This window comes from Theropithecus gelada, chromosome 1 (genome assembly GCF_003255815.1).
Source record: "Theropithecus gelada isolate Dixy chromosome 1, Tgel_1.0, whole genome shotgun sequence".
Classification (NCBI taxonomy): domain Eukaryota; kingdom Metazoa; phylum Chordata; class Mammalia; order Primates; family Cercopithecidae; genus Theropithecus; species Theropithecus gelada.
In genome coordinates, this window is record NC_037668.1 from 43,777,278 (window position 1) to 43,798,042 (window position 20,765).

Consider the following 20,765-nt stretch of genomic DNA (forward strand, 5'->3'; position numbering starts at 1 on the left):
TGAAAAACTGTTTTGAACCAGCCAAGGTGATTAATTTTGAAACTATTCTCATAGTATAGTTAAATAGAATGAAATAGAAATGTTGCTTAGGGATTTTTATAATTTTATCTTACATTAAAATTAGATAGTCTAATTGTATAGTTGTTCACATTTACACTAAATAGGTAATTAGACTTTTTTAAATGAGCGGAAGTTCACACAACAGAATATTCATCTAACCAATGTTTTTTATGTAATACATCCATAAGCAACAGGAAAAGGGTCTCTAGACCCAATTCAGTGTGTGAAGGTAAAGCCTCGGTTCCTTAAAACTGTGTTTACTCTGTGGTAGGTATATTGTATAGCCTTGACAATACTTTATTTTTTTTTTAATTAATTTTTTTTTTAATTGAGTCAGAGTCTCACTCTGTCACCCAGGCTAGAGTACAGCGGCGGGATCTCAGCTCACTGCAACCTCCGCCTCCCAGGTTCAAGCGATTCTCTAGCCTCAGCCTCTTGAATAGCTGAGATTACAGGTGTGTGCCACCACGCCTGGCTAATTTTGTATTTTTAGTAGAGATGGGGTTTTGCCATGTTGGCCAGGCTGGTCTCAAACTCCTGACCTCAAGTGATCCATCTGCCTCGGCCTCCCAAAGTGCTGGGATTACAGCCACTGTTCCTGGCAGAAAATACTTTTAAATGTAGGTTTTGTTGTTTAGAAAAATACACATCTTAAAGATTGCCTATATAAAAAAATCCACAGACTTAAGACAGTTGTGCTACTTGTAGCCAAAATTCACAGAAAATCTTTGTTACTCTTAATTTTTCCTTCCTTTCAAGGGTGTTTTTTGTTGTTGTTGGTTTTGCTTTTTTGTTTTCAGCCAAAACAAGACGAATGCTTACTGAAATACAATATAGTGGTTTGTAAACATAGAAAACAAAGTAAAATACAGAAAAACAAAATAAAGGCATAATATCTCAAGCCATAATATCTATGATTCTAAACTGTCCCTGCACATTCTCATTTTGTATTCTACAATGTGCATCACACTTTTTTTTAAAATAGAATAAAATATATAAAAATATATATTTTCTCATCAGTGTCCTTGTGACTTAGGATTTTGTTGGGACTGACACTAAGTCCAGTGGATGAGACTCTTATTTCTTTCTTGTTTGTTTGTTTGTTTGTTTGTTTTACAGGTGGTGTTTGACCGCTTAAAAGGCATGGCCCTGGTTCTCTACAATGAAATTGAATATGCACAAGCAGCTGTAAAAGAGACCAAAGGGAGAAAAATCGGTGGTAATAAAATTAAGGTGTGCAGAATAACTTTAAACAGAAGCAAAACAAAGTCCTATTTAAATCTCACCCTCTTGGGCCTGGCATGGTGGCTCATGCCTGTAATCCCAGCATTTTGGGAGGCCAAGGTGGGTGGATCACCTGAGGTCAGGAGTTCCAGACCAGCCTGATGAACATGTTGAAACCCTATCTCTACTAAAAATACAAAAAAAATTAGCCGGGCGTGGTGGTGCATGCTTGTTAATCCCAGTTTCTTGGGAGGCTGAGGCAGGAGAATTGCTTGAACCCAGGAGGTGGAGGTTGCAGTGAGCCAAGATCATGCCATTGCACTCCAGCCTGGGTGACAGAGTGAGACTCCATCTCCCAAAAAAAAAAAAAAAAAAATCTCATGCTGTTAGTAACTAGCATTTTATAGACTGCCAGCCCTCCAGCCAGGGGAGTGGCTTACAGGACATGTATGCTTTATCATTAGTGTTTAAGGGGAATATTATAATTTTATGCTCAGCTACTTGTGGGCACAGCATCTTTAAACCATTAGCCACAGATCCTTCCCTAAAAATCCTCTCATTCAAAGAAGTGCGCCTCTCAGTGTCTGGGTGCTGATACTCACACAGACACTCTCAACGCAGGCTCAACCACAGTCACCCATGGGTGTCTGACACCCAGGTCCTCATAGTATCAGTCCGGCATCCTGAACGTCTTTCTTTCCTTTCCTACTCCCCTGAAGAGTGGGTAGCCACTGAAAGCATAATTTTATGTCCAGTGTATGTATTTAAAAACTGGTGTTCATGGTAGTTTGAAGGAATTTATGCACTTAATAACTATGGTTGTTAGGTTGAAAGAAGTATTTTAAAAATAAGATGATAAGATAATTGATAGCTGATGGACATCATATGCTTGAATAACTTTGAGGCCCAGCTGTGAGTAAAGTTTAAAATGTTCATCCATATTTTGTTTTATATTCTAACTGTAGTTTTGGCAACAGAGATTGCTGGATTTAGTTGATCTGATTACTTAATTGCCATTTCAGTTTTCCATTTTGCTTTTTTCACTCCACGATTGGATTTGAAACTTTATAAATTTCGTTCCTTTATCACGATTTATACAGAATTTGAGAGATTTCAGGTTAATAAAATATAGTTTCAGTGATGAGGACTGTTTTACCTGAGATACATTGCTGTTTCCTGACATTTTCTCAGAAGGGCTATGTTGTGAAGAATTTTCAAATTTGGTAACATTTTTCCATCATTAAAATTTGAAACTTGCATCAAACACCTCTTTTTTTTTTTTTTTAAAGGTGGATTTTGCAAATCGGGAAAGTCAGCTGGCTTTTTATCACTGCATGGAGAAATCTGGTCAAGACATCAGAGACTTTTATGAAATGTTAGCCGAAAGAAGGTATGTATTTTAAACTTATCAGTGTAGCTTGAGTTTTAATACAGAAACTTAAGATGGCATTAAATTTTATTTTTCACTCTTTACCCTCCTTTTATATTCTAGAATAAAGAACGCTTCTCTTTTATCACTTCATATGGAAACACAGGTTTATTTTTGTGAATTCAGTTTTCAGGTGATTCCTATGGGTTTGGAGCAACCTGTCTGGATTTCTCACTGAATGCTCCTAGAGCTTGAGTTACTGTTTTGCCAGGTGATAATGTACTTTTTTTTTTTTTTTTTTGAGACAGGGTCTCACTCTGTCACCCAGACTGGAGTGCAGTGACATGATCATGGCTCACTGCAATCTCTGCCTCATAGGCTCAAGTGATCCTCCCACGTCATCTTCTTGAGTAGCTGGGACTATAGACACTTGCCACCACGCTGGAGTAATTTTTGTAGAGATGGGGTTTCTCCATGTTGTCCAGGCTGGTCTTAAACTCCTGGGCTCAAGTGATCTGCCTGCCTTGGCCTCCCAAAGCACTGGGATTACAGGTGTGAGCCACCGCACCTGGTCTGCTTTATGTGCCATTAATCATAAATACAAATCATCTCGCTTACAGTTACTTCTTAAAGTAACTGTATTAATATATGTTAGAGTGCATTATAAACTGTTAAATGGCTACATATTTAGTAATGACAACATCCAGGTTGTCACCACACATGTGCTCATACATTTAACTAAAACAAACAAAAACTTCCAAAAGAATATCAAGAGCTTTATTTTAAAGTTGAATCTCTTAAATATTCAAAGTGAATCAATAAGCCAAACCACACGTAAACTGGCAACTGTGGCAATGTGCAGAGCAAACCTGATTTCCCCTTGTTAATACTTTCAGTTATGGTTATGTAGTATTTAATACCTTTTTCTGCTGAAATATAGTAAAGAATATAGTAAAGACTGAAATATAGTAAAACATCTTAAGATATTATGTCACCAGATCTTCAATAGCTGATTACTTCTGAAAATGGAAATTTGGTCCATATGATCAAGCTGTTTTTCCAGACATGCCTCTGATTAAGTTTTCTGGAATGTTCCCACTAGGTCTCCACCCCTGTACATACATGTTAGACAAAAAGTTTGTGTGAAAAACGCCTTTAGACACTTGAGTTCAAAGTATGAAAAGGGCTGCATGGCAAGATGAGCCAAGTCAGGGTTGCGCTACCACAAGCCCTGTTGAATGCATTCCCTTTCTACTACCTCTTCTTGCCATTTCATTTTTGTTTAAGTGATAGCAAGTATTAATATATATTAATTCATTTCTTAGTGGAATATTGTACAACAGTCATTGAATACTTGGTGCCTTTTTTTTTTTTTTTTTTTTTTTTTGCGATGGAGTCTTGCTCTGTTGCCCAGGCTAGAGTGCAGTGGTGCCTTCTTGGCTCACTGCAACCTCTGGCTTCCAGGTTCAAGCAATTCTCCTGCCTCAGCCTCCTGAGTAGCTGGGACTACAGGCGCATGCCACCACGCATGGCTAATTTTTGTATTTTTAGTAGAGACGGGGTTTCACCATATTGGTCAGGCTGGTCTTGAACTGCTGACCTCGTGATCCGCCTTCCTTGGCCTCCCAAAGTGCTGGGATTACAGGCGTAAGCCACCGTACCCAGCCTACTTGGTGCTTTTTAAATGAAAAATGCTCCCTACGGCCAAATTCTCAAAAGCTCAAACTTGTCAGGTTTTGGTGGTTTCTCACCAGATCAGAATCCAAATTACAAAGCTTCAGAGATCAACACTCCTTTAGCTAGAAAGTCAGGCTTGATAGGCTGTTTTCTCAGTTGTGTGAGTGTAAGAGAGAGCGAGTGTAAAATTGTGTGGCCACATGCAAGAGAATGTGTGTGTCTTATGTCAGGAAAGGAAAAACTTCTCCATCCTGGCTTCCCAAGTAGCACTTTGAAGTAATTGTTAATACAGTAAATGCTTACAAGAAATTATCTATATGTGAGTAGAAAGCATCCCGGAGGCCTACTTGCACTTAAAAACATAGAAAATCCATTAAAATCCTCTGTGTACATTAAATATTTTAAAACAGCAGTTTTGTAAGGGTTGAATAATGTAATGTGGATGTTACTTTTTGTATATTACTACTTAAAACCTATTTTTTTTTTTTTTTTTTTTTTGAGATGGAGTTTTGCTCTTGTTGCCCAGGCTGGAGTGCAGTGGCGCGATCTTGGCTCACCACAACCTCCGCCTCCCGGGTGCAAATGATTCTCCTGCCTCAGGCTCCCGAGTAGCTGGAATTACAGGCCCGCGCCACCACACCTGGCTAATTTTGCATTTTTAGTAGAGACGGGGTTTCTTCATGTTGGTCAGGCTGGTCTCAAACTCCCAACCTCAGGTGATCTGTCCGCCTCAGCCTCCCAAAGTGCTAGGATTACAGACGTGAGCCACTGCGCTCAGCCAAAACTCATTGGTTTTTTTTTTTTTAGTGATGAACTAACTGGCTTTGGGTTTGTTCTGTGTTTTTTCTCATGGTTATTTATCCTTCTCAAATGGCGGTTATCTCCTCATGAGGAAGCAGGAGGGTGTGGGACTTCACTGTGACCCAGGTTTGTCCCGTGTGGTTTCAGTCGGCAGTGCTTATGGAATGCATTTCTTGCGTAGACCTTGAGGATCTTTGCCTCTTCTATAGAATGGAAGTTATCTCACTAAATAGTTGATACATGAATGAAAAAAATGCTTTAATGCTAATGATAATTCAGCTCAGGAATGCAAATAACAGCTGTATTTGCACAAGGCTTTCCCATTTTCTGAGTAGTACTTCATTTGATCCGTCACATACTCTGTCATGTAACCCTTTTTATGGAAAGAACTTTTGCTAATAAGGTCACAGGCCACTAAGGGCCTAGGCTGGGGATAAACCTAGGGTTCCTACCTGCTAGTGTATTGAGCTTACCCTTTACCATAGTGGTTCTTGAGATGAATTTACAGGGTCACATTGTGATTCAGATGACATCTACTTATGGTACTTTGGATACTGTTTGATTTTGTGAACAGAGTTCTCTCTGAACCTTTCTGCAGTTCCTTAGTGTCCTCGTACATGGTCCAAGTGCCAGTTGTGTTGTCCCTGCTTAAACTGTTGAATTCTTTGAGGGCAGGACTGCTTATTTCTTTTGTTGTCATGGGGCCCAGCAAAATAAGTATTTGTTAAGCTGAACAGTGCTCCAGCATGAATGTTTATACATATATTTCTGCCCTCCAAAAATTTTTTTCATGTTACTGCGTTTTAAATTTTTATTAATTATTATTATTTTCTTTTTTTGTAGAGATGGGGTCTCGCTGTGTTGATCCTGTCAGTCTTGAACTCCTGGCCTCAAGCAGGCTTCCCAAAGTGCTGGGATTACAAGCCTAAGCTACAATGCCTGCCCCATATTTTTAGATGTAGTTTTAGTTTGCTTAATTAAAAAGATACCTTGATACTGTGTTTTTAAAATATGACTCAAGCCTACCATTAATATGGGCAGTAAACTAATGACCATTCTAGGTGTCTTATTCACTTTATAATATTAGAAGGTATATAATGTGTTCACCTTCATGTGGAAAATACATCCCCAAAGTATGTATTTATGGTAGTAATGAGTTAAATTAGCCTGAGTCCATGCCTAGTAACAGTTATTTATGAGCTGGCTGGTCAGTATTTAGACAAGGAATCTGATTCCCATGGAGCTATGGAAGGATCATCTTGAATCCAGTTAAACCAAATGTCATAGATACACAATAAAGTATTTTCTTTGAACGGAGAAAGTTCAATATAAGTACATACAATAGGCCAGGCATGGTGGCTCATGTCTGTAATCCTAGAACTTTGGGAGGGGCGGGCAGATCACCAGAGGTCAGAAGTTTGAGATCAGCCTGGCCAACACAGTGAACCTGTCTCTACCAAAAATACAAAAAAAATTAGCCAAGCGTGGTGGCACATGCCTGTATTCCCAGCTACTCGTGAGGGTGGGGTAGGGTGGGGTGGTGGTGAGGCAGGAGAATCCCTTACACCCCAGAGGTGGAAGTTGCAGTGAGCCGAGATTGTGCCACTGCACTCCAGCCTGAGCTACACAGTGAGACTCTGTCTCAAAAAAAAAAAATATATATATATATATATATATATATACACACACACACACACACACATATATAGATATAGATATAGATAAAATAATGTGTTATCGATGTTTCTGGTGTTGGAATGTTCTGTCTAGATGCTTCGTTTGCTGTTCAAAGGAGTTGGAACATTATTTAGTAGCAGCTTTGATATATTTTTCTAAAGTTCATTCTTTCAACAAATAGTCAGTTGAGTCCTTTGAGCCAAGTGCTCTTGTAAGAGCTAGAGAAATTTTGGCCAAGAAGACAAAGCCTGTAACTTCATGGGGATTGAGTTCTAGTGTTCTTTCAGTGAGCCGCTAATGGTAATATTGTCTAGAATGAGCCAGGTGTATCTACGTGAGAGAACAAACATTGCTGAGAATGAACAAGTGAAGGAAGTAATTGGCCTCTGTTACAGGTGTATTTAATTTCATATAATATATGTTCTTGTGTGTAAATTTAATCCTATTTTGAATGCACCAGACAGGTCCCTGTGGGAGAAAACCTGTGGTGAGTTCCTTAAAACTGGAGGAGTTCTCTCTCGGTGCTTGCAGTCATCCCTGGTTTGTTAGTTGGCAGCCTAGGGGAAAGTGACATTTACTGAGGCCAAGTGCCTGCCTAGGATTATGCTAGGAAAGTTTTTACAGATATTATCTTAATCTTTTTAAGAGCTTTATGAGGAAAAGCTACCATCATTTTATGAGTGAGGAGACTGAGTTCAGAGAGTTTAACCAGGTTCCAGTGTATTTTTTAAAAATTGTGAATTAGATAGAAGTGTTACCAGTATCATACAAGTCACATAGATGGTAAGATTTTAGTTAAAATTTTTATCTGTTTTTCTAAACAGTGGATTTATTCCAAGTTGTGGTAAGAATATCTTTTTATTATTCTATATAGTAATTTTGTGGGAGACTTAGGAGTGTGGGGATATTGTCCAGTAACTAGTGTCTGCTTTGTCACATGCCGGAGTTACCAGAAACATTAAAAAAGGGTTGAATCACCACTGTCCAATAGAAGCATAATGTAAGTTATATAAGTTCTGTGTATGTAATTTTAGATTTTCTAGTAGCCACATTAAAAAGACAAAGTGAAATTAATTTTGTTTAATATATCTAAAATATTGTTTCAACATATAATCGGTCTAAATTGTTGTTGTTGTTTTTCTATAAACTATGTCAACATAATTGAGTGTGTATTTTACACATCTCAATTTAGCTAGATTTCAAGTGCTTAGTAGCTACTTGAAGCTATAGTGGATAACCACTACAAACTAATCGTTTCACAAATGATTAAATAATGTCAAAGATTTTTTAGAAGCAGGAATTTCTGATTTCACGTGTATGATTTCATGCATAAGTGATGAGGAAACAAAAGAACTAATATCTTTGTTATTTTTTGGCAGAGAGGAACGAAGGGCATCCTACGACTATAACCAAGATCGTACATATTATGAGAGTGTTCGAACTCCAGGCACTTACCCTGAGGATTCCAGGCGGGACTATCCAGCTCGAGGGAGAGAGTTTTATTCAGAATGGGAAACTTACCAAGGAGACTACTATGAATCACGATACTACGATGATCCTCGGGAATACAGGGATTACAGGAATGATCCTTATGAACAAGATATTAGGGAATATAGTTACAGGCAAAGGGAACGAGAAAGAGAACGTGAAAGATTTGAGTCCGACCGGGACAGAGACCATGAGAGGAGGCCAATTGAACGAAGTCAAAGTCCAGTTCACTTGCGACGTCCACAGAGTCCTGGAGCGTCTCCCTCTCAGGCAGAGAGGTTGCCGAGTGATTCTGAGAGGAGGCTTTACAGCCGATCCTCAGACCGGAGTGGAAGCTGTAGCTCACTTTCCCCTCCAAGATATGAGAAACTTGACAAATCTCGTTTGGAGCGCTATACAAAAAATGAAAAGACAGATAAAGAACGAACTTTTGATCCCGAGAGAGTGGAGAGAGAGAGACGCTTAATACGGAAGGAAAAAGTGGAAAAGGACAAAACTGACAAGCAAAAACGCAAAGGAAAGGTTCACTCCCCTAGTTCTCAGTCTTCAGAAACCGACCAAGAAAATGAGCGAGAACAAAGCCCTGAAAAGCCAAGGAGTTCTAATAAACTGAGCAGAGAGAAAGCTGACAAAGAAGGAATAGCAAAAAACCGCCTAGAACTCATGCCTTGCGTGGTTTTGACTCGAGTGAAAGAGAAAGAGGGAAAGGTCATTGACCACACTCCTGTGGAAAAGTTGAAAGCCAAGCTTGATAATGACACTGTTAAATCTTCAGCCCTGGACCAGAAACTTCAGGTCTCTCAGACGGAGCCTGCAAAGTCTGACTTGTCTAAACTGGAATCTGTTAGAATGAAAGTACCAAAGGAAAAGGGGCTTTCAAGCCATGTTGAAGTGGTGGAGAAGGAGGGCAGGCTTAAAGCCAGGAAGCACCTCAAGCCTGAGCAGGCTGCAGACGGGGTAAGTGCTGTGGATCTGGAAAAGCTGGAAGCAAGGAAAAGGCGCTTTGCAGATTCCAATTTAAAAGCAGAAAAGCAAAAACCAGAGGTCAAGAAAAGCAGTCCAGAGATGGAGGATGCTCGCATGCTTTCAAAAAAGCAGCCTGACGTATCCTCTAGAGAGGTCATTCTGCTGAGGGAAGGAGAGGCCGAAAGAAAGCCTGTGAGGAAAGAAATTCTTAAAAGAGAATCTAAAAAAATCAAACTGGACAGACTTAATACTGTTGCCAGCCCCAAAGACTGTCAGGAGCTTGCCAGTATTTCTGTTGGGTCTGGCTCAAGGTCCAGCTCAGACCTACAAGCAAGACTGGGAGAACCAACAGGTGAATCTGTGGAAAATCAAGAAATCCAATCAAAAAAACCCATTCCCTCAAAACCACAGCTCAAACAGCTACAGGTATTAGATGATCAAGGACCAGAGAGAGAAGACGTTAGGAAAAACTACTGCAGTCTTCGTGATGAAACACCTGAACGTAAATCAGGCCAAGAGAAATCACATTCAGTAAATACTGAAGAAAAAATTGGCATTGACATCGATCACACGCAGAGTTACCGAAAACAAATGGAGCAGAGTCGTAGGAAACAGCAGATGGAAATGGAAATAGCCAAGTCTGAGAAGTTTGGCAGTCCTAAAAAAGATGTAGATGAATATGAAAGACGTAGCCTCGTTCACGAGGTAGGCAAACCCCCTCAAGATGTCACCGATGACTCTCCTCCCAGCAAAAAGAAAAGGATGGATCATGTTGATTTTGATATCTGCACCAAGAGAGAACGGAATTACAGAAGTTCACGCCAAATCAGCGAAGATTCTGAAAGGACTGGTTGTTCTCCCAGTGTCCGACATGGTTCCTTCCATGAAGACGAGGATCCCATAGGCTCCCCTAGGCTAATGTCGGTAAAGGGGTCTCCTAAAGTAGATGAAAAAGTCCTCCCCTATTCTAACATAACAGTCAGGGAAGAGTCTTTAAAATTTAATCCTTATGATTCTAGCAGGAGAGAACAGATGGCAGATATGGCCAAAATAAAACTATCTGTCTTGAATTCTGAAGATGAACTAAATCGTTGGGACTCTCAAATGAAACAAGATGCCAGCAGATTTGATGTGAGTTTCCCAAACAGCATAATTAAGAGAGATAGCCTTCGAAAAAGGTCTGTACGAGATCTGGAACCCGGTGAGGTGCCTTCTGATTCTGATGAAGATGGTGAACACAAATCCCACTCACCCAGAGCCTCTGCATTATATGAAAGTTCTCGATTGTCTTTTTTATTGAGGGACAGAGAAGACAAGCTACGTGAGCGAGATGAAAGACTCTCTAGTTCTTTAGAAAGGAACAAATTTTACTCTTTTGCATTGGATAAGACAATCACACCAGACACTAAAGCTTTGCTTGAAAGAGCTAAATCCCTCTCTTCATCTCGTGAAGAAAATTGGTCTTTTCTTGATTGGGACTCTCGATTTGCAAATTTTCGAAACAACAAAGATAAAGAAAAGGTTGACTCTGCTCCAAGACCTATTCCATCTTGGTACATGAAAAAGAAGAAAATTAGGACTGATTCAGAAGGGAAAATGGATGATAAGAAAGAGGACCATAAAGAAGAAGAGCAAGAGAGGCAGGAATTGTTTGCTTCTCGTTTTTTACACAGCTCAATCTTTGAACAAGATTCCAAGCGATTGCAGCATCTAGAGAGAAAAGAGGAAGACTCTGACTTCATTTCTGGTAGGATCTATGGTAAGCAGACATCTGAGGGAGCAAACAGCACAACTGATTCCATTCAAGAACCAGTAGTTCTGTTCCATAGCAGATTTATGGAGCTCACACGAATGCAACAGAAAGAAAAAGAAAAAGACCAGAAACCCAAAGAGGTTGAGAAACAGGAAGATACAGAGAATCATCCCAAGACCCCAGAATCTGCTCCTGAGAATAAAGATGCAGAACTAAAAACTCCACCTTCCGTTGGGCCTCCAAGTGTCACAGTCGCAACTCTAGAGTCAGCCCCATCAGCACTAGAGAAGACCGCTGGTGACAAAATGGTAGAGGCGCCTTTGGTAACAGAAGATAAGACTGTGGAGCCAGCCACTGTCTCAGAAGAAGCAAAGCCTGTGTCTGAACCTGCTCCTACCCCTGTGGAACAGCCGGAACAAGTGGACCTGCCCCCAGGAGCAGACCCCAATAAAGAAGCTGCTGTGATTCCGGCAGGTGTTGAGGAAGGTTCATCAGGTGACCAGCTGCCTTATCTGGATGCCAAGCCTCCAACTCCCGGGGCCTCGTTTTCCCAGGCAGAGAGCAATGTAGATCCAGAGCCTGACAGTACCCAGCCACTTTCAAAACCAGCTCAGAAGTCTGAGGAGGCCAGTGAGCCAAAGGCCGAAAAGCCAGACACCACTGCAGATGTTGAGCCTGATGCAAACCAGAAAGCTGAAGCTGTTCCTGAGGCTCAGCCCCCAGCTTCTGAAGATTTAGAGGTTGATCCTCCAGTTGCTACAAAGGATAAAAAGCCAAACAAAAGCAAGCGTTCAAAGACCCCTGTTCAGGCACCTGCAGTGAGTATCGTGGAGAAGCCCGTCACAAGGAAGAGTGAGAGGATAGACCGGGAAAAACTCAAGCGGTCCAATTCTCCTCGGGGAGAAGCACAGAAGCTTTTGGAATTGAAGATGGAGGCAGAGAAGATTACAAGGACTGCTTCTAAAAACTCTGCTGCAGACCTTGAACATCCCGAACCAAGTTTGCCTCTTAGCCGAACAAGGCGCCGTAATGTAAGGAGCGTCTATGCAACCATGGGTGACCATGAAAACCGCTCTCCTGTCAAAGAGCCCATTGAGCAACCAAGAGTGACCAGAAAGAGATTGGAGCGAGAGCTTCAGGAGGCCGCGGCGGTTCCCACCACCCCTCGGAGGGGAAGGCCTCCAAAGACACGCCGGCGAGCTGATGAAGAGGAGGAGAACGAGACCAAGGAACCTGCAGAAACACTCAAGCCACCTGAGGGATGGCGGTCCCCACGGTCCCAGAAAACTGCAGCTGGTGGTGGCCCCCAAGGGAAAAAGGGAAGAAATGAACCGAAGGTGGATGCTGCACGTCCTGAGGCCACCACTGAGGTGGGCCCCCAAATAAGTGTGAAAGAGAGCCCCACGGAACCCAAGGCTGCTGAGGAAGAGGCAGGGAGCGAACAGAAATGTGACAGAAAAGATGCTGGCACAGACAAAAATCCCCCTGAAGCCGCCCCTGTTGAAGTTGTAGAGAAAAAACCGGCCCCTGAAAAAAACTCCAAATCAAAGAGAGGAAGATCTCGAAACTCCAGGTTAGCAGTGGACAAATCTGCAAGTCTGAAAAATGTGGATGCTGCTGTCAGTCCCAGGGGGGCTGCAGCACAGGCAGGGGAGAGGGAACCCGGGGTGGTGGCAGTCTCCCCTGAGAAAAGTGAGAGTCCCCAAAAGGAGGATGGTTTATCATCCCAATTGAAAAGTGATCCAGTTGATCCAGACAAGGAATCAGAGAAAGAAGACGCGTCTGCCTCTGGGCCGTCCCCAGAAGCCACCCAGTTAGCCAAGCAGATGGAGCTGGAGCAGGCCGTGGAACACATCGCAAAGCTTGCCGAGGCCTCTGCCTCTGCCTCTGCTGCCTATAAGGCAGATGCACCAGAGGGCCTTGCCCCAGAAGACAGGGACAAGCCTGCACACCAAGCAAGTGAAACAGAGCTGGCTGCGGCCATTGGCTCCATCATCAATGACATTTCTGGGGAGCCAGAAAACTTCCCAGCACCTCCACCTTTTCCTGGAGAATCCCAGACAGATCTGCAGCCCCACGCAGGTGCACAGGCGCTGCAGCCTTCTGAGGAAGGAATGGAGACGGATGAGGCTGTATCTGGCATCCTGGAAACTGAGGCTGCTACAGAATCTTCGAGGCCGCCAGTCAATGCTCCTGACCCCTCAGCAGGCCCAACAGATACCAAGGAAGCCAGAGGAAATAGCAGTGAAACCTCACACTCGGCGCCAGAAGCCAAAGGGTCTAAAGAAGTGGAAGTCACTCTTGTTCGGAAAGACAAAGGGCGCCAGAAGACAACCCGATCACGCCGCAAACGGAACACAAACAAGAGAGTGGTGGTGCCTGTAGAGAGCCATGTCCCTGAATCTGACCAAGCTCAAGGCGAGAGTCCTGCTGCAAATGAGGGGACAACACTACAGCACCCCGAAGCCCCACAGGAAGAAAGGCAGAGTGAGAAACCCCATTCCACTCCTCCTCAGTCATGTACCTCTGACCCAAGCAAGACTCCCTCCACAGAGAATTCGTCCCAAGAAATCAGTGTTGAGGAAAGGACTCCAACCAAAGCATCTGTGCCCCCAGACCTTCCCCAGCCCCCTCAGCCAGTGCCGGTGGATGAGGAACCTCAAGCCAGGTTCAGGGTGCATTCCATCATTGAGAGTGACCCGGTGACCCCACCCAGCGATCCAAGCATCCCCATACCCACACTGCCTTCTGTAACTGCAGCAAAGCTTTCACCTCCTGTCTCCTCTGGGGGGATCCCACATCAGAGCCCCCCTACTAAGGTGACAGAGTGGATCACAAGGCAGGAGGAGTCACGGGCTCAGTCTACTCCATCTCCAGCTCTTCCCCCAGACACAAAGGCCTCTGACGTCGACACCAGCTCCAGCACCCTGAGGAAGATTCTCATGGACCCCAAGTATGTGTCTGCAACAGGTGTCACTTCCACAAATGTCACCACGGCCATTGCAGAGCCTGTCAGTGCTGCCCCTTGCCTACATGAGGCCCCGCCCCCTCCAGTTGAATCTAAAAAGCCTTTAGAAGAAAAAACAACAGCTCCAGTGACAAACAACTCTGAGACACAAGCCTCGGAGGTGCCGGTAGCTGCTGACAAGGAAAAGGTGGCTCCAGTCATTGCTCCCAAAATTACCTCTGTTATTAGCCGGATGCCTGTCAGCATTGACTTGGAAAATTCACAGAAGATAACCTTGGCAAAACCAGCTCCTCAAACCCTCACTGGCCTGGTGAGTGCGCTCACTGGCCTGGTGAATGTCTCCCTGGTCCCAGTGAATGCCCTGAAAGGTCCCGTGAAGGGCTCAGTGACCACACTGAAAAGTTTGGTGAGCACCCCTGCTGGACCCGTGAACGTCCTGAAGGGGCCTGTGAATGTTCTTACGGGGCCAGTGAATGTTCTCACCACTCCAGTGAACGCCACGGTGGGCACAGTGAATGCCGCCCCAGGCACGGTTAATGCTGCCGCGAGTGCAGTGAATGCCACAGCAAGTGCAGTGACCGTCACAGCGGGTGCGGTTACTGCTGCATCTGGTGGCGTGACGGCCACAACAGGCACAGTGACAATGGCAGGGGCAGTGATTGCGCCGTCAGCAAAGTGCAAACAGAGAGCGAGTGCTAATGAAAACAGTCGGTTTCACCCAGGGTCCATGCCTGTGATCGACGATCGTCCAGCAGACGCAGGCTCAGGGGCGGGACTGCGTGTGAACACTTCCGAAGGGGTTGTGCTCCTGAGTTATTCAGGGCAGAAGACTGAAGGCCCACAGCGGATCAGCGCCAAGATCAGCCAGATCCCCCCGGCCAGTGCAATGGACATTGAATTTCAGCAGTCGGTGTCCAAGTCCCAGGTCAAACCAGATTCTGTCACAGCATCGCAGCCTCCATCCAAAGGTCCTCAAGCTCCTGCAGGCTATGCAAACGTGGCCACCCATTCCACATTGGTACTGACCGCCCAGACATATAATGCCTCTCCTGTGATTTCGTCTGTGAAGGCCGATAGGCCATCCTTGGAGAAGCCCGAGCCCATTCACCTCTCGGTGTCCACGCCTGTCACCCAGGGAGGCACAGTGAAGGTTCTCACCCAGGGGATCAACACGCCCCCTGTGCTGGTTCACAACCAGCTGGTCCTCACCCCAAGCATTGTCACCACAAACAAAAAGCTTGCAGACCCCGTCACCCTTAAAATTGAGACCAAGGTCCTTCAGCCGGCCAACCTGGGGTCCACGCTTACGCCCCACCACCCTCCTGCTCTGCCCAGCAAACTGCCTACAGAAGTAAACCATGTCCCCTCGGGGCCCAGCATCCCAGCAGATCGAACTGTCTCCCATTTGGCAGCCGCAAAGCTCGACGCTCATTCTCCTCGACCCAGTGGACCCGGGCCATCCTCATTCCCAAGGGCAAGCCACCCTAGCAGCACTGCCTCCACGGCGCTCTCCACCAATGCCACAGTCATGCTGGCTGCAGGCATTCCAGTGCCCCAGTTCATCTCCAGCATCCATCCAGAGCAGTCTGTCATCATGCCACCCCACAGCATCACCCAGACTGTGTCCCTGAGCCACCTCTCGCAGGGCGAGGTGAGAATGAACACTCCCACGCTGCCCAGTATCACCTACAGCATCCGGCCAGAAGCGCTTCACTCTCCTCGGGCTCCGCTGCAGCCCCAGCAAATAGAGGTCAGGGCCCCACAGCGTGCCAGCACCCCGCAGCCAGCCCCAGCTGGCGTGCCTGCGCTGGCCTCCCAGCACCCTCCCGAGGAGGAAGTGCATTATCACCTTCCCGTCGCTCGAGCCACAGCCCCTGTGCAGTCAGAGGTACTAGTCATGCAGTCTGAGTACCGACTGCACCCCTATACCGTGCCACGGGATGTGAGGATCATGGTGCATCCACATGTGACAGCAGTCAGCGAGCAGCCCAGGGCCGCGGATGGGGTCGTGAAGGTGCCACCAGCCAGCAAGGCCCCTCAGCAGCCAGGGAAGGAAGCTGCCAAGACACCAGATGCCAAAGCCACCCCGGCCCCTGCCCCCGTCCCTGTCCCTGTCCCCGTCCCCCTCCCTGCTCCTGCCCCTGCCCCTCACAGTGAGGCCCGTATCCTCACAGTTACCCCCAGTAACCAACTCCAGGGGCTGCCTCTGACCCCTCCTGTGGTGGTGACCCACGGGGTGCAGATTGTGCACTCCAGCGGGGAGCTGTTTCAAGAGTACCGGTACGGCGACATCCGCACCTACCACCCCCCAGCCCAGCTCACACACACTCAGTTTCCTGCTGCTTCCTCTGTTGGCCTGCCTTCCCGGACCAAGACAGCTGCTCAGGTGAGCCAGCCAGGTATCTCCCCACTGTCTTTTGGGCATGTGCTTGTGGGGCTCAGCAGGCTTTTAAGCAAAGATGTGTTAAGGAAATCAGGGGCCAGGTGTGGTGACTTATGCCTGTAATCCCAGCACTGTGGGAGGCCCAGACAGGATGACTGCTTAAGCCCAGGAGTTCGAGACCAGCCTGGGCAACATGGCAAAACCCCATCTCTACAAAAATACACATATATATGTAAAAATTAGCCAGGTGTGGTGGCACACACCTGTGGTTTCAGCTACTTGGGAGGCTGAGGTGGGAAAATCGCTTGAGCCCTGGGGGCAGAGGTTGCATTGAACCAAGATTGTGCCACTACGCTCCAGTGACAGAGTGAGACACGGTCTCAAAAACAAAAAACACCAGCTGGGCGTAGTGGCTCATGCCTTTAATCCCAACACTTTGGGAGGCCAAGGCCGGCAGATCACTTGAGGTCAGGAGTTCAAGACCAGCTTGGCCAACATGGTGAGACCCTGTCCCTACTTAAAGAAAAAGAAATCCGCCTTTTGGTAAAGATAGTGGTTGAGTACAAGTGAACTGGTCAGCTAGTTCCTAAAGATGTTGATCTTTTCATGAGTTTAAAGAGCTTTCTTAGTCCTGAGATGAAAGAATTAGATTATATCATGGGGAGCTCTGCATATGGGGAGGGAGCTCTTGCTGGGTGGTGTCAGTGGGAGGCAGGTAATCAGGGATCTCTCCTTACCTGGAACCCCGAGAGCAGCTCCGTTGATTCAGGCTCCTTCTGTGGGCCTGACTTAATGGGAGATGCCATATCTTACCCTTTCGCTATGGCCCTTTGAGTCATTTGTTGGGCCCAGGGTCTTGTGCACAACAGACTGACTCTGTCCCTTTGCCTTCCTTCCCAACCCCAGGGCCCTCCTCCTGAAGGTGAGCCCCTGCAGCCCCCTCAGCCTGTGCAGTCCACACAGCCAGCCCAGCCTGTGCAGTCCACGCAGCCTGCCCAGACAGCACCACCCTGCCCGCCCTCCCAACTCAGCCAGCCCGGCCAGCCACCAAGCGGCAAGATGCCTCAAGTGTCCCAGGAGGCAAAGGGGACTCAGACGGGATTAGAGCAGCCTCGCCTCCCAGCGGGACCTGCAAACAGGCCGCCTGAGCCTCATACCCAGGTTCAGAGGGCACAAGTGGAAACAGGCCCAACTTCCTTCCCCTCCCCTGTGTCTGTCTCCATGAAGCCTGACCTTCCAGTCCCTCTTCCCACTCAGACTGCCCCAAAACAGCCGTTGTTTGTCCCAACAACCTCTGGCCCCAGCACCCCACCAGGACTGGTTCTGCCACACACTGAATTCCAGCCAACCCCCAAACAAGATTCTTCTCCACACCTGACTTCACAGAGACCCGTGGATATGGTTCAGCTTCTGAAGGTAAGCATGAGCAGGGGCTGCCCTTCCTGGCCCCTAGATTTTATGCCATGTCAAATGTACTAAGATTCCCTAGTTAACAGACCCGCAAGCTACAGCCTCTGGCTGTGTCCAGCGTGGTTCAGCCCTCCGGCCATGAGCTTACTTCTGTTTGTTTCCCTGTGAGCAGAAGTACCCCATCGTGTGGCAGGGCCTGCTGGCCCTGAAGAATGACACAGCTGCTGTGCAGCTCCACTTCGTCTCTGGCAACAATGTCCTGGCCCATCGGTCCCTGCCCCTTTCTGAAGGAGGGCCCCCACTAAGGATCGCCCAGAGGATGCGGCTGGAGGCATCACAGCTGGAAGGGGTTGCCCGAAGGATGACGGTAAGACTCTCAGGCCCAGGTGAGCAACTGCCCCACCTACAGGGAGGGAAGACGCAGGTAGTCCCTGCCAGCCCATCTCCCTGATCTGTCATGGAAGTGTTAACTTCGTTGTTGGAACAGGGTCTCACTCTGTTTCCCAAGCTGGAGTGCAACAGCACAATCTCTGTTCACTGTAGCCTCTGCCTCCCGGGTTGAAGCCATTCTTGTGCCTCAGCCTCCTGAGTAGCTGGGATTATAGGCATGCACCACCATGGCGCCACCATGCTCAGCTAATTTTTGTATTTTTAGTAGAGATGGGGTTTCACCATGTTGGCCAGGCCAGTCTTGAACTCTTGACCTCAAGTGATCTGGCTGCCTCGGCCTCCCAAAGTGCTGGGATTACAGGCCTGAGCCACTGTGCCTGGCCGGTATTACTGAAGTGAGCAATGAAGGGTCCACTATGCTTCTACTTGGGGCGGGGGATGTAAAGTACCTCTAGACCCAGAAACAAGGCTTTACAGTTTTTAAAAATTATTTTTTAAATCAGCTTTCTCAGGTTGAAAAAGCTTTTTTTTTTTTTTTCTTTCATTCAAATATCAGGGTAGACTTTAAAGTCACCTCAGAGGTGGGGGTTTTTGTGGACCTGATACCGTGGGTTGGATGTGGGCTACTGTTTGACTAAGAGGCCCCTGCTCACTGGCGGCTGGCCTCTGCCTCAGGTGGAGACAGATTACTGTCTGCTGCTGGCTCTGCCCTGTGGCCGCGACCAAGAGGATGTTGTGAGCCAGACCGAGTCCCTCAAGGCTGCCTTCATCACTTACCTGCAGGCTAAGCAGGCGGCAGGGATCATCAACGTTCCCAACCCTGGCTCCAATCAGGTCGGTTGTCCTGTGTCCTTCCTTCACATATACACCCACAGGTGGGGCTGGTCAGGGTTGGTAGGTGGACTGACTCTTCTGGTACCCACTAGATCTGGCCGCAGAGCTTCCCAGAGGTGGGTAAAGGGGCATTTTGGACAGAAGTCAATAGAGCACATAGGGCGGGGCGCCATCACCCATCCTGAAGAGAACCCAGGGAAGCACTGAGAACACAGGTTTTCCATGAGTTTAAAGATAGGGAAGAGGGCCCTAGGGGGTTCCTGTATATAGTTTTCTGACACCTGCTGGTTGGGGACTGACTTGGCCTGGCTCTTAGCATTGGGCCTCTTCAGGGCCCCCCTGTGGAAATGGAGTTGTGGGGGTCAAGAGAGGGTCCCACTTTGCTCTCTATCCTGTCTCCAGCCTGCCTACGTGCTGCAGATCTTCCCGCCTTGTGAGTTCTCTGAGAGTCACCTGTCCCGCCTGGCCCCTGACCTCCTTGCCAGCATCTCCAACATCTCTCCCCACCTCATGATTGTCATTGCCTCCGTGTGAGCCACTGAGTGGTTATCACCTCAGTGAATCTTCCCAGGGCTCTGCAGTAAAAACAAAGGACAACCCAGCCAAGCAGAGGAAGAAGCTGCCGAAGGGGACAGACTCCACTGCCAGACGGCCAGCCTCTCGCTGTCCTGCCGCCCGGCTCAGTCGGACAGACTTCCTCTGGGAGTGGTGCTGCTACCTTGTATGTTTACATGATGCTTTAGCCCAAGGACACATCACCAACCGATGGACTCGCAGACACCCTGGGGCTGGGTTTCTCTCTCCTCTTTTTGGAGAAAAGGAACAGGGCAGTGGAATGAAAAAAGTTTTTTTTTGTTTTTAAGAAACAAGAAAACAGAACTGCCTTTGCACTAAATTAGTGACTTGGACTTTTGCCCAGTGAAGACAGGCTGTGACACTCTGGATGTCTCGGTGTGTGTAGACACACATCGTGGACTCCTAACGCAGGAAGGACTTCAAACTTCTGCTGAGACCTTGGGGTCAAGGAACATTTCATTGGGTTTTTTGTCCGCCCCCATCTCCCTTGCTCATTCGGATGCGTCACCTTAATTCTCCTGCTGCCACCGTCTTTGATTCACCGGGATGTACAGTTTACAGTTGAAGAGCAAACAGAAAGGTTTTCTCTTGGTGGGATATGCAGAACTTGGGATGTGTGTATATATAAATATATAATATATATAAATATATATAATACTGACTTAAAAAATCAAATCCCCCGACATACATTTTTTTTAATCTGTGCCAAAAATGTGTTTTCAGAGGAAATCTTATTTTCATATTCAGACTTTGTATTGCCCACTCATTTGTATAAGTGCGCTTCGGTACAGCACGGGTCCTGCTCCCGCGATGTGGAAGTGTCACATGGCACCTGTACAAAAAGACTGGCTAACCCCTCTTCCTGTTACCTTGACCTCTTCCCCAACTTCCTAACACTTATTAATTTATGAAACTGTTTTTCTCAGCGCAGTTTTGTTTTGTGTGTCCATTGGATTACAAACTTTATTAAAAAATATAAAACACACCAAGTGTGAATGTGATTGTCACTTGGGTGGGAGGACGAACCATGGTCCTTGGCTTATGGGAACAGTCAGCCCTCATCCCGCTTTTGCTCCCCATGCCAAGTCTGTACATGGGAACTATCTCCCTTCTGCCTCCTAGTCACTCCTCCCCAAGGATAATTTTATCTTGTACAAAGGAGATTTTTGTCACGGACACTGAACCATTT

The 20,765-nt window shown here is 46.4% G+C and overlaps 1 protein-coding gene across 1 annotated transcript in view; it reads left to right on the forward strand.

Moving 5' to 3' along the window:
- The window catches only part of SPEN (spen family transcriptional repressor), a 101,933-nt gene extending 81,372 nt beyond the window's left edge, over positions 1–20,561 (forward strand). The window contains exons 9-15 of the mRNA XM_025376630.1: positions 1,180–1,293; positions 2,574–2,674; positions 8,188–16,369; positions 17,273–17,782; positions 17,949–18,143; positions 18,842–19,000; positions 19,403–20,561. Coding sequence (XP_025232415.1) covers positions 1,180–1,293; positions 2,574–2,674; positions 8,188–16,369; positions 17,273–17,782; positions 17,949–18,143; positions 18,842–19,000; positions 19,403–19,534 — 9,393 coding nt within the window. The 3' untranslated portion in view covers positions 19,535–20,561. The remainder of the gene's footprint in view (positions 1–1,179; positions 1,294–2,573; positions 2,675–8,187; positions 16,370–17,272; positions 17,783–17,948; positions 18,144–18,841; positions 19,001–19,402) is intronic.
- Positions 20,562–20,765: the final 204 nt, after the last annotated feature.